This window comes from Callospermophilus lateralis, chromosome 3, assembly GCF_048772815.1.
Source record: "Callospermophilus lateralis isolate mCalLat2 chromosome 3, mCalLat2.hap1, whole genome shotgun sequence".
NCBI lineage: Eukaryota > Metazoa > Chordata > Mammalia > Rodentia > Sciuridae > Callospermophilus > Callospermophilus lateralis.
The window spans coordinates 121,930,727-121,944,776 of record NC_135307.1 but is presented as its reverse complement, the minus strand read 5'-3'; the positions used below and the strand labels follow the sequence as shown (position 1 = coordinate 121,944,776).

At 39.2% G+C, this 14,050-nt stretch overlaps 1 protein-coding gene across 1 annotated transcript in view; it reads left to right on the top strand.

The window, feature by feature from the left end:
- The window catches only part of Nipa1 (NIPA magnesium transporter 1), a 37,692-nt gene that overhangs the window by 9,641 nt on the left and 14,001 nt on the right, over positions 1 to 14,050 (top strand). Inside the window, exons 2-3 of the mRNA XM_076851264.2 lie at positions 9,105 to 9,152; positions 10,652 to 10,742. Of these exons, the coding sequence (XP_076707379.1) occupies positions 9,105 to 9,152; positions 10,652 to 10,742 (139 nt within the window). The remainder of the gene's footprint in view (positions 1 to 9,104; positions 9,153 to 10,651; positions 10,743 to 14,050) is intronic.

Below are 14,050 nucleotides of genomic sequence, written 5' to 3'. Positions count from 1 at the left end.
GCGCTACCGCTTGAGCCACATCCCTAACCCTTCTTAATGAATTTATATGCCAGTGTTTACATTTCTGTGATTATCTCATAAGTTTTCCCCAGCTTATCTTTTAGAGTCAGGATCGTGTAAGACTCAAACAAACATTACAACTGGGTGGTCCATCTCCAAGTCACGCATCTTAAAATGAGACAAGATACACGAACGGATCCTCTATATGCCAGTATCTGTACTGTAGTTGTGTGTAGTCTTGTCATGGGCTCACCCTTCCCCATTTTTAAACTTTCTTTGAAAACACATCTAGTGGTGTTATGAATGTTACTGTTCCCTTTTGTAGAGCACGGGTATTTCCCATTTTTTTGCTATTATAATATAATAAATAAACTTGTATATAAAATTTTTGAGTGTTGAGTATTTCTTTTGGATAGGTCCTGGAAATAGAGTTTTAAAAGTGATGATATTTTAATAAACTATACAGATACATTGCTGTGTTAGTCAGTTTTCTATCACTTTAACAATTGCCTGAAACAACTAACTTATATAGAGAAAAGTTCTATTTTGGCTTGCAGTTTTAGAAGTTATGGCCTATGTTTAGTTTACCTCATTGCCAGGAAGTGAAAGAGGAGGAAAAGAATCCCATTGTCTCCTCAAGGGTATACCATCAATGACCTGAAGAGTTCCCACTGGGGCTGGGATTGTGGCTCAGCGGTAGAGTGCTCCCCTAGCATGGGCGGGACCCGATCCTCAGCACCACATAAAAATAAAGGTATTATGTTGTGTCCATCTTCACTTAAAAAATAAATATTAAAAGGGTTCCTGCTAAACCCCATATCCTAAAGACTCCACCACCTTTAAACATACAGACATTTGGGGGATATTTAAGCTCTAACCTATAGCAGTGGTCAATTTGATTTCCAAGAATATCATATCTATTTTCATTCTTGCGAGCACTGCCTGAGAGAGGCCTGTAAAAATATATTTTTCATCATTTTGAGTTTTCTCTGCTATAGTCCTTTCTAGTATGATGATTGTAAGCTCTTTATCCTAGATTATTCTGTTCACATCAACAGAGCACACTAGTCCAGGTAAAATACCTGACATCTATCTGTCATGGAAATGGGAATCTGCCACCTTGGCTTCTCTGCCCTTGGGATGGGTGGGACAGACTCTGTCCCTGGAATGGGGAAAGGGAATCAGAAAACTGTTCAGTGGTTAAGGCAAGGAGGATGGGGTTGCCCTGTGAGGGCAGATACCATGTCTTGTGAGTCTTGGTATCCACTGATGATTGTTCATTGATGATTCTCAGTGAAGATTTGATAGATGGATAGAGTAAAGAAACAGAATACAACTATTGCACCGAGCATCTCTGGAGGTATTAGGAATAGTAAGGAGAATGTATTAATATGTGCTGAATTCTTACTTGAAACACAAAAGGCCATTTCTTATATAAACTGTGAGAAGCTTAAAGTGACTAGTTGTTTGTCATCTTTGTGTGGGCTAATCCAGAAATTCAATTAATTTAAAAAAAATTTTTTTGGTAGTTGTGTATGGACAGCATGCCTTTATTTTGTCTATTTTTATGCAGTGCTAAGGATTGAACCTAGTGCCTCACACATGCCAGGCAAGTGCTCCACACTGAGCTACAGCCACATCCATTAACTAATGTTTTTATTAAAAATAAATTTTTATTAAAGTTTTTTTTTATGGGCTGAGGATATAGCTCATTTGTAGAGGCTTGTCTTGCATACACAAGGCCCTGGGTTCAGTCCCCAGCACCACCAAAAACAATTTATATCTTTAAGCCAGTTTATTGAAATTTGATTGACATGTATACATTTGCATGTATGTGGGGATGGGTATGTACCTGTGAGATTGTCATCAAGAAATTTAACTACTGGAGCTGGGGTGTAGATCAGTGGTAGAGTGCTTGTCTGGCATGTGTGAGGCCCTGGATTCAGTCTCTAGAGTAGGCTGCACATATCTGAAAGGGATGATTTGATGAGCTTTGAAAAATGAACACTTAATTGCAACCAAGACCTCAGTAAAGTAGATCATTGCCACAGCCCTAGAAAGTTCCTTCGTGTCTTTTCCCATTCTGTCTTCCCTCTGCTATGGTATCCATTATTCTGATATCCATTTGCAAATATTGAATCAGTTTCACTTATTCTCAAAATTCATATGAATTGAATCATACAGTATGTATTCCCTGATGTCTACTTGTTGAGTGTGGTTTGAAGATTCATCATGATGTGTGTTATCTACTAGTAGTGTATTCCTCATTATTGCTAAGTAGTGTTCCATTGTTTGAATATGCCACAGTTTGCTTATCCATTCTCCTTTTGGTGAATATTTTGTTTCCAGATTTTTGCTATTTGAATAAAGCTGCAATGAGCATTCACATGTGTGTGTGTGTGTGTGTGTGTGTGTGTGTGTGTGTGTATGTGTATAAACACACACATATATATATCTTTTTATTTTTAACTTTATGGCGTGGGGATTGAAACTTGGGCTTCACATGCTAGGCAAATGATCTACCACTGAGCTATACCCCAGCCATCTTTTGGAGTTAATGTTTTCATTTCTCTTGGATAAATACCTTGGAGTCATAAAGCTAAATTATAAGGTAGATATACAATTAAATTTTAAGGAACTGCTAAATATTTTCTCACTACAGTTATACCATTTTATACTCATTAGCAATTTGTAACAGTTTCAGTTGCTCCATATTCTTTCCAACATTTGGTCTTATCTGTTTTGTTTTGTTTTGTTTGTTTGTTTATGGTGCTAGAGATCGAACCCAGGGCCTTTTGCATGCAAGGCAAGCACTCTGCCAACTGAGCTATATCCCCAGACCTGTTTTTTTTTTTTTAATTTTTTTATCTTATTTTATTTTTTAGGTGAAGTTGGACATAATACCTTTATTTAATTAATTAATTCATGTTTTTATGTGGTGCTGAGGATCAAATCCAAGTCCTCACATGTGCTATGTGAGCACTCTATCACTGAGCTACAACCCCAGCCCCATGTTTTTGTTTTTAAATATCTTTTTAGTTGTAGATGGACACAATACCTTTATTTTATTTGCTTATTTTTATGTGGTGCTGAGGATCAAACCCAGTGCCTCACATGTGCTAGGTGAGTGCTCTACCACTGAGCCACAAACCCAGCCCTCTTTTTTACATATTTTTTAAGTCAGGACATTCATTTCAAAGGACATAGTGATCCACTCCTCTTTGCTGTTAGCATTGACTTCTGTTGTTGCTGTTAGGAGCACACATGAGTGGGGATGATTTCCACACTCTAATTAAATACATAAATTAGATGACCATCTGCATTTTTACACTAGAAAGCTGTATTTTAAAAATATGTTACACACATTTATAACTAGACGGTAGGTCTTAGAAGCCACAGCTCATGTGTACAGTGTCACTTCCAGTTGATTTTATCATCCTAAATCTCTTTTGTATTTGCACAAATACTTCTTTGTTTTATAGTTTAGCTGTTACAAACAACCATGCAACTCTTATTTGGCAACCAAGGTTTCCAATGAGAGAAAAACCCCTGAGAATTTTGCTACTGTTAACCTCTGTAGCCCGCCCTAGATGGGACTGAGTGCAACATGAGGTGTGAGTATATGAAAACAAACAGAAGGTCCCCAGCCTTTCTCAATGCCTTCTCTCCCTGTTCTTGCTAAGACCAGAGGACTTGAAGAGTAAAAGAGGACAGGCGATAACTGGAAAGATGAGAAATACGGATGAGGCTTGAACAGGTACCTCTTGAGAGTACCAGCTGAATGACTAGGGGCTTTTAGGGATGGTTACCTGTGAGGGTAGAACTGTGAAGAAACCCAGTGGTTTGGGGGCATTATAGGGAGTGCAGGCTCCCAGCAGCTCTTGGTTGAAGAAAGAGGAGGGAATGTAGGACAATGAGCTCAGCAAGGAAGCTGGGCACCATATGGTTGGTACACACAACTGTGCTCTTCCTTCAGGACAGAGCATAGGACTTGCTGCTGGACTGAGTTCCTCCTGGACCATGTGCTTTGATATACAGCTAGGAGTGTGAGGCAGATATTGGGTTATGGAGCAGGTATCTAGACCCAAAATTCTAACTTGTTCAATATCTATGGAAGCAGAAAAAAAAATTAAGCCTAACATTGGCTTAAAAGGTAAGGGTGATCTGAATAACTTTTATATTTCAACATCTCCAAGTTCTTGCTTGGGAGCATGAGTTGGAGAGCATGTAATAATACTTGGAACTTCACATAACCCTATGATAAAGAGAGAACAAAATTCTGTCACTTCCTCATTCCTAGGTACCTTATATTCCAGGTTTTTCCCATTTTGGTAGCATAGTCAGTTTCAAACCACTGAAAGCATGTATTATATGATGATCAGTGGCATTGAGAAAACCTTGGTAGTGAAAAGGGAGAGTCCTGGGCCCCATTCCTCTGGCTACTGATATCCTTGGGCCACCTTTGATTGCAGGAGGGTCACTATAGGTCATCTTATAAAGTCTTATTCTTATAAGAAATCATGCCAGAGACAATTTTTTCTCTTCCTTGCCTTAAACATAGACTCTAAGAGGAAAGATTGTGATCACTTCCTCAATTCTAAAGTCCCTGTTATCTTTTAAAATTATATATAGAACATTAAAAGCCATTGAGTAAATTACTATGTAAATATTCAAAGTGTGCTTCAGGATACTGTGGTAGGATGAAATATGTTAACAGTTATTTAAAATAGTGAATAGGAATATCTACTTATATACAAAAGAAAGCTGGAGGGGCTATACTAATTACAGATAAAGCAGACTTTAGGACAAAATTGTTACCAGAGATAAAGGGAAGATATTTTATAATAATAACATCATCCTTGAAGAAGGACATATCAATTGAAAATATACATGAAGTTTTGAGGGTGAAGTTAATGGTAGAGTGCTTGCTGAGGCTCTGCATTCAATCTCCAGCACCACACACACACACACACACACACACACACACACACACACACCACACGTGCAGCTAACAATAGAGCCCCCTAATACATAAAGCAAAAACTGACATGAAGAGAGTAATAGGCAGTTGAACAATAATAGTTGGGAACCTTCATGCCCTTCTTTCAATAAAGGATAGTAAAATTGCTATCCTTTATTAGATCAATAAAGAAATAGAGGAGCTCTATAAGCCAACTAGACCTAACAGACTTCTGTAAAACACTTTATCTGATAACAGCAAGATGCACCTTCTCAACTGGACATAGAATATTCTCTGAAAGATCATATACAAGGCCATAGAACCGACATCAATTAATTGAAATTATACAAATTAAATGTTTTGTTAGTCAGCATTCTGTTGTTGTAACAAAATTCTTAAAATGATCAATTTAAAAAAGAGGAAAGGTTTATTTTCATTCACAGCTGTGGAGGTTTCCATCCATGGTCAGTTGGCCCTCTTGCTTTGGTCCTATGGTGAGATGGTATGTAATAGTGGGAGGATGTGGTAGAGCAAGCTGCTAGCCTCTTGGTGGCAAGGGAGCAAGAAAAAGAAGAGAGAGGAAGAGACCAGCATACACCAGTCCCCTTCAAGGGCAGGCCAGCAGTGACTTAAGACTTTTCTCACTTGGCCACACCTCTTAAGGGTTCCACCACCCTCCGTAGTGCCAACTAGACTGACCAAGCCAAAAGGAAGACTCAAAGTCTAAAGTCAGGAATCGATAAAAAGATATATGCTGTATGCCCTTAGGACAATTTCCAGAGACTCTAATCACTTTATTTATTAATGATGGGGTTTTATGGGGAAACTGGTGTACCAGGCTTTTATACTAGTATTCTGGAGTGGTTCTCAAGACCTGTCACTATTCAGCATGCATTTGGGGGGTGTAAATAGCCACTGTGTGGTTAGCATACTCAAGAAATAAACATTAGGAATGAAAAAAAAATGTTGATTATGTACTGATGGCTGATAACTGTTCTGCAGTGTTTATCATGAAGGCTTTGCTAAACTTTTGAGTCATAGGACATCCTGAGGCACATTTGCATCCTACACACTCACAAGGGCCCAAGACAGGAGCCCCAGTCTGTCAGGCCTCTTCTTCAGCTGGAGCCTGGCAGCAGAGGCAGAGCATGGCTCAGGGCCTGGATACACAGCTGCAGCCTGCAGGTGGCTCAGCTGTCCTACTTAGAAGCCTCATGCACCCCGTGTAACAGTCACAGAGGGAGCTCCAGACGGCATAGTAGTCATGGCTGTGGGGGCACAAGCAATGGAATGGACACCACAGGTTCACGGGCCTCTATTCCAGGTGCTGTCTGCCCATCAGAGGTCATTTTTTGCCATATATGCCCATTGCCTGGCGACATGGCTATTGACGTTTTGGAGCCAGAACATGAACTGTAAGTCAAATTCTCATATAGAAAGAGAGGAGTTTCATTAATCCTTTATCTACAGTAGTCCATGTTCAGATTTTGCCAGTACCCCAGTTCTGTCCTTGATGGCAACCTATTCCCGAAGTCTTGCCTCAGCTGTTGCGTTTAGTTACCTTGGATCTTCTGTTTGTTTTAACCTGTGATGGTTCTTCAGCCTTTCTTTTTCTTCATGACCTTGCTGTTTTTGAAGGATGAAGGACAGCTGTGAAACAGTTGAGGTTTGTCTGATGTTTCCTTGTGATTGGTTTCAGGCTGTGCCTTTGGCAGGAGTGTGGTGGATGTTCTGTTAGGTTCTTCTCAATGCACCCACTCAAGAGGCACTTGTCGAAATCCCATCGCTGGTTGTTTTAGTCAGCTCGTTCACTGCTATGACCAAAGGACTGATGAGAACAGTTTTAAGGAGGAAAAATTTATTTGGGGGCTCACAGTTTCAGAGGTCTCAATCCAAAGATGGCCAACTCTATTCCTTGGGGCCTGAGATGAGGCAGAACATCATGGCAGAACGATGTGGTGGAGGAAAGCAGCTCAGACATGGCACCAGGAAGCAGAGAGTGATCGAGCTCTGCTCAACAAGGACAAAATATAAACCCCAAAGGGGCACCCCCAGGGACCTGCCTCCTCCAGCCATACCCTTCCTGCCAATAGTTATCACCCAGTTCATTTCTATCAGGGAATTAATTCACTGATTGTATTAAGATTCTCATAACCCAGTCATTTTACCTCTAAACTTTCTTGCATTGTCTCACACACATGAGCTTTTCTTTTTTTTTTTTTTTTAAGATTATGATTCTTTTATTAACAGGGGTTTTGGTCATTTGAACCAAAAATATATATATTTAAGGGGGTCTTTGTTTTGCAAGGCAAACACTTAGTGCATGTATGGTTTCTGACCTCAAACATCTGTTGGGTCACACATGAGCTTTTCTTTAAAATTTTTTTTTTTTCAGTTGTAGATGGACACAGTACCTTTATTTATTTATTTTTATGTTGTGCTGAAGATCAAACCCAGTGCCTCACACATGCTAGGCAAGCATCTACCACTAAGCCACAGCCCCAGCCCTCACACACGATCTTTTGGGGGGGCATCTTGTTGTTAACTGTGACCATTTGGTTAATAAGTTGATGTCTGTCAGACTTTTCTAGCATCAAAATAACTTTTTCTTTTTGTGATTAATTAATAAAAATATAAAGGACCTATGGAGGTGATTCATTGACAATCTTGTTCTGAAACAAACAAGATAAAAATATAGCAAAGATATTTTTTGCAACCAACACAGGCTGACCTAAGAAAACAGATGCTTTCATCGGCTTTTTTTAGTATCCACTGATTCTTTCCTGAATCAGTTTTTATTGTGATGCTGTCAGATGGTGATATTCCTCCTATTCAGTCTTTATTTGTCATTATCATTATCATTGTTTGTTTTTTGGTACTAGGAATTGAACCCAGAGGTACCTAACCACTGAGCTATGTCCCCAGCTCTTTTAATTTTTTATTTTGAGACAGGGTCTTGCTAAGTTGCTTAGGGTCTTTCTGTGTTGTTTAGGATGGCCTTGAACTCCAGAACTCAAACTGTCCTGTCTTAGTACTACAGGAACATACCACCTCATCCAGTTCAAACATTACTTAATGACCCTGTTTTGCTTTTTAAGTACTTATTGTAATACTTGTAGCTCTGCCCGCATATTAAGCAAGCAGGCTTTCTCTGTTTCTTATTCCAGATTCTTGTGGTTACTATTGAGAATTTAAAAGTCCCGGTTAGAAAAAAAAGAATCCAGTTATAATTAGGAATTTTAATCAGGAAAAGCAATCAGAATAGGAACATTGTGTCATCTAACGAAGGACAATGGGTCCCAAAGGTTGGGAGGCCCTCTCACTAAGTGCCTGTCCCAAGGAATAAGACAAGATCCAATGAATGTGGTGGGGAGGCCAGACTGTCCTCACCTCTGCCTGCCCTGCTTGGGGATATGTGAGGATGACAAGAGAATACAAGGGAATAATGATGTAAAGTGTCAACACACTGAGTGGCTAGAAGGATCTGGTGCCCAAGTGGTTGAAAAAGAGCTATATCAGAAGGATTCTAAATCAGGAAAATTGAGTAACCACTTTAAGGAGGAAGTCATTGAACCCTATAATAGTAAAATTATCATATAAATGGGTTACAGTAAATGCATGAGAGAGTTGGACTTTAAAGACTGTGTCATTTGGGAGTGATGTAAAACTCCATTCCAAAGAATACTTGTGTCTCTGTAGTGGCTTGCTGAGCCAAGAAAACTAATTTATAAAGCTTTCATCTGTTTTCTTAGGTCAGCCTGTGTTGGTTGCAAAAAATATCTTTGCTATATTTAGTGGTTTGTCATCTTGCTATTTATAGACTAAAGATTATTTATAGGGTGAATAAACAGCATGACATTCATTATTCTTTTCAATTTTAGTTTTCACATGATGATTTCTCTTTTAAGTTAGTTGCTTATAAACCTCCTGCTTACTGACATATGTATTTCCTTTTCTTCTTTTTTTTTTTTTTTAATTGTAGATGGGCACTACCTTTATTTTATTTGTTTTATGTGGTGCTGGGGGTCAAACTCAGTGCCTCATGCATGCTAGGCAAGCACTCTATCGCTGAGCCACAATCCCGGCCCCTGACATATGTATCTTACAAACCTACTTACATGACATTTTTCTCATTCTTCTGTAGGTACCTCTTATTTAACAGACATCGTGTGGTGGGCCGGCACAATTGCAAGTAAGTTGCCCTGGTGGTGAAGTCTGGTCTTTTTGTTTCTCTCTGAAGGTCAGTCATTCATCTGGGCAGGGCTGGAGCCAGCAGATGAGTTTGGCTCTGTCTTTTGGAGAAGGGTGCCACTCTTCCTCTTCCTAGGCTTTCAATATCCATGATGCCACCCACTCCCTCCTGAGAGTCACTGGCCTTACCCCCTTTGTCCTTTTCTTTTTTGGAAGGGAGTTCATATCTGCCCACACCAAAGATTCAGGGAATCCAGGGACAGAATGACCACCAGGAAGGAGACAGCAGAGGCTCCTGCTGCCCATGCTTATTCCTGAATCCAGTCCGGGTGAACCTGCCCTGGGCCTGCTTGCTCATCCATAGCCGGTCTGATGGCTTTTGGTGGAATTCCATGTGTTAAGCTGCCTCATTTTGCTCGACACTTTTGATTTAAGAAGGAGCATTTCTTGACTCAACTCAGAGACCAGATCAGAGGTCATGTGCTATAATATAAAAATAAATAATAAAATCAGTGTTCAGAACTGTAAGAATGTAAAGGACAATTGTATTAGAGGTTTCAGAAATATCATGTGGTTTACTTGTTATATATTATCTTTTGAGCAAGACATTACTTGCCAAGGCTGACACTATTCATTAAAGAACTTCCCTTTAAGTACTCTCAGGTTGAAGGACTCTCCCTCAGACTCTCTTTGGATGGAGCCCCTGGGGCAGTCCTGTGCAGACAGCAGTGTTTTTACTTGGTGGCCCAATAACTCAGCCCTATGGCCAGCTGCCTTCTCTAGAGGGGGTCTCAGGCCACTTGAAGACACATGGAAGGTCTACCCAACTTGGGAAGAGGCTGATCAATGAATACTAAGATACAGTTAGATAGGAATAAGATGGTCTGGTTTTCTATTGCACAGTAGTGTACAGTAGAGTGACTGTAGGTAGTGATAACATTGCATATTTTTAAAAAGCTAGAAGAAGGGATTTCTAGTGTGTTTATACCATAAAGAAATGTTGTATGTTCAAGTAAATAGATATATTTAATTTAAACATTACACACTGTATATATGTGTCAGAGCATCACATGGTACCTCATCAGTATATACAATTTGTGTGTTTCAGTTAAAAAATGAATTTTAAAAATAAGATTTTTAAATGATTATATTAAAAGTAGTGTTTTAAAATTATATAAATTTTTTTAAAAACCTACAAGGATGTGTTAAGGAAGTAGAAACGTACTCGGTATTGCACTTATTGCCAGTTACTGCCAGTTACATTGGCTGTTTCCCTAAAGGGCTGGAACTTCTTCCTGGCTAACTACATCAGTGAAGCTGCAGGATCTGCTCTGTGTTCTCATGACCCTGAAACATAAGTGACACCCAGGTTTGCTTCCTCACAAGCAGTGGAAAAGAAGTAGCCCTTTCAGAGCAAGGCCTTGCAAAATTCAACTCTGTGATCAGTGCTAAAAGTGAGCTCTGTAATTGCAAGTAGTGTCCTTGTGATTCTCTTGACAGTGGCTGTTGGCCAGATTGGAAACTTCCTGGCTTACACGGCAGTCCCCACGGTCCTGGTGACTCCCCTAGGTGCGCTTGGAGTGCCATTCGGGTGAGAGCTGAGATTCTGTGTTTTGATATTGGATGTGTAGTTTAGATTATGTTAAAAAACTTTCCATTCTATGTGTTTCTGTTTTTTTTAAAGAAAGGAAAATTCTAAGTAAAGATAGGGCTTCAAATTCCACTCTATATCATTTAATTTTATTCCTTCAAATGTAGTTCTGTATATTATTAACCCTTCTCTTAGAATTTACTTTAGTGTACTTCAAATTCCAACTTATTCAAGGTTACCAGTGAATCTGGTGCTATTCACTCTCAAGTACTTTGCCCTGGAAAATCTCTTAGAAATCAGAGTCTTCCTTAACACCCTGGCAAGTTATTCTGAGAAAGCACGAAGCAAAATGTGTCAATGGTGTTTTATTTGGATGTTTAGCATCCTTTGCTGGACTCTGGACAGTGCTCCACATTATTCTATGAAATTATATAGGTTGGGACAAATTACTCATGGGTACCAATGTACATAAAATAAGGTTTATGATTCACACAGTAAGTAGCAAAGGATTCCCCACTCCCCACCCCACAAAAGGGGCTCTCATTTGGTTCTGTGTGAAAACAAGAGTTTGAAGGGTGCTGCCGGGTGTAGTGGTGCACGCCTGTAATCCCACTGGCTCGGGAGCCTGAGGCGGAAGGCTGAGAATCGAAGCCAGTCTCAGTAACTACGGGGCATTAAGCAACTCAGTGAGAATACAAAATAGGACTGGGGATATGGCTCAGTGGTAGAGTGCCACTGAGTTCAATGCCTAGTACCAAAAAAAAAAAAAAAAAAAAAAAAATTGAAAGTGCTTTGGGTTTTTCCTCTAGGCGTGTGCTTTTGAAGGTTTGCACACTGAAGCTGAGTCTTTCATGGTTTGAAATATCTGCCCACACCAAAGGTTCAGGGAATCCAGGGACAGAGAATGTGAACAGGCTTTCTTACCATATATCCCAGAAGTAGGGAAAAGGAGAGGAGTTGAAGGCTTCCAGTTGTCAAATATCACAAATGGAATTCCTGAGACTGGGTAATTTTTAAGTAAAAGAGATTTTATTTTGGTTCATGGTAGTGGAAAGTCCAGGTTCAGGCAAGTGCCCCATGTTACTTGAGTTTGTGGCAGAAAGTGAAGGAGGCCAAACACCAGGAACAACCTCACATTAAAACAACCCATTCTAGTGATAACTAATCCAAACCTGTCAGAGCTGCACTGTCCCTCTCAATGACTGATCACCTCTTACAGGCCACCAGCTCTCAATAATGTTGCATTGTGAATCAAATATCAACATCAGTCTTAGCAGGGACAAACCTTATCCATACTGTAGCACTTGGCTGACTACAAAAATTATTTTTATGTGACATTTATTTTATAGCTCAACACATATCTTTGTGAACGTATTTACATTCTGCTTTACTTTCAAATAAATCATTAATAAAGAGAAATAGGGTAGAAGAGAAATAAAAGTTTATAACTCATAGATTCATTGGTTTTCAGCTATATTCCAGACAGACCCCCAAATCCTTGGCAGAGAAGGGCATCTATGATGGATATGTTTATGTTTCACTTTAAATTCACTGAGGCTTAAAGTTCTGTGGTTTAAAAATCACAAAAAAACCATGTTTTTCACATGTGAAGCTTTGGAACTATGTTTGTAGCACATTGTTCTTATCCAGATGTGTTCGATCCCTGCGTGGCTTAGCATCACTTTATTTTTTGGATGACTCTGAAAAGCTGGGAGGGCCAGAGTGGTGCTCACATCTAGAGTCACTCCTCCAGCTTCCTCAGTTCATTCCCCTGGAAGATAATCAAGCTAACCCCATTATCTTTTATGTGGCACAATTGATGTGCACATATTAAAATGCCTTGCCTAGGAAATTTCCTAAGAACTGTTCTTATGCACTTTGATAGTTGAGTTACTTAACCAGAAATGCTCACTGCTCCAAGTCTGCAGAGGATGTTATTCACCCAAAGAAATGTGGGACATGCCATTTTGGATAAAAGACTGCCAACTCAGGATTCCAATTTCCTTTTTTCCCACCCTTTCCAAGAAGGGCTTTGTGCATGCTAGGCAAGTGCTCTACCACTGTGTTACATTACATCCTTAGCCCTGAACTACTACTTTTTTTTTTTTTAAAGAAAAAAGTTAAAATTAATTTGGAAAAAAAAAATCACAAAAATATAAGTGCACATATATGTATGTATACATGTATAGATATTTTATAAGACGTTCTTTTGATATTGGGATGAGTTGCTTGTATTACATAGACCAGAAATGAAAAGAATATGGCACTAGGAGAAAATAAGTTATCAGAGAATAGAATGAAGAACCCCAAAATATGTCCATTTTTCCTGTAACGATTTAATGAATGATAAAGTAAATATCAAAACATTTTAAAAAGTGGGTTTTTAAAACACTTCTTATTTGGAAATTAAGAAAAAAGGTGCAAGTTTAAGAAAAATCTGAACACTCATATCACTTTGCTTAGACACTTGTTAGTGACGTTTTACCCCTCTTGTTCTATTAGTTACTTTCTTTTCTTTTTTTTTTTTAAAGAAAGAGTGAGAGATAGGAGAGAGAGGGAGAGAGAATTTTAATATTTATTTTTTAGTATTTGGCGGACACAACATCTTTGTCTGTATGTGGTGCTGAGGATCGAACCCGGGCCGCACGCATGCCAAGTGAGCGCGCTACCGCTTGAGCCACATCCCCAGCCCTAGTTACTTTCTTTATATTAGAGTTTCTTGCTTTGGTACTATTGACATCTGAGGCCAGGTATTTCTCTATCATGGGGGTGGGTGTACATCCTGTGCATTGTAGGGTGTCTGGCAGCATCCCTTTCTCCACCTACCAGATGCCAGTAGCATTCACACCCTCCCCAAAATGTCTCTGAACATCAGCAATTCATCCTTAGTTAAAAACCACTATTCTCTATGTATGTGGGATTTATTTTGTTTTTCATGTTCTGGGGTTGTTTATAAATCCATTTGAAGGTAAGGTTTGTTTTTATTTTTTTTACGAAGGTGGGAATAGAACCCAGGGCTTCACATATGCTGGGCAAGCACTCTTCCATGAACTTACATTTCCAGCCCCTGAGATTAAGTAATAATGCATCATGATTATTATGTACTTCCAAAAACTAAAGAAATTTTCTGCATAACCACAAGTCAGCATTAATTTCAATTTTTTTTTTGGTACTATGAATTGAACCCAGGGTGCTTTTATTTTTTTTATTTTGAGTCACTAAGTTGCTGAGGCTGGCCTTAAACTTGCAATTGTCCTGCCTTAGCCTTCAAGTAACTGGATTACAGACATGTACCATGGTGCCTGACC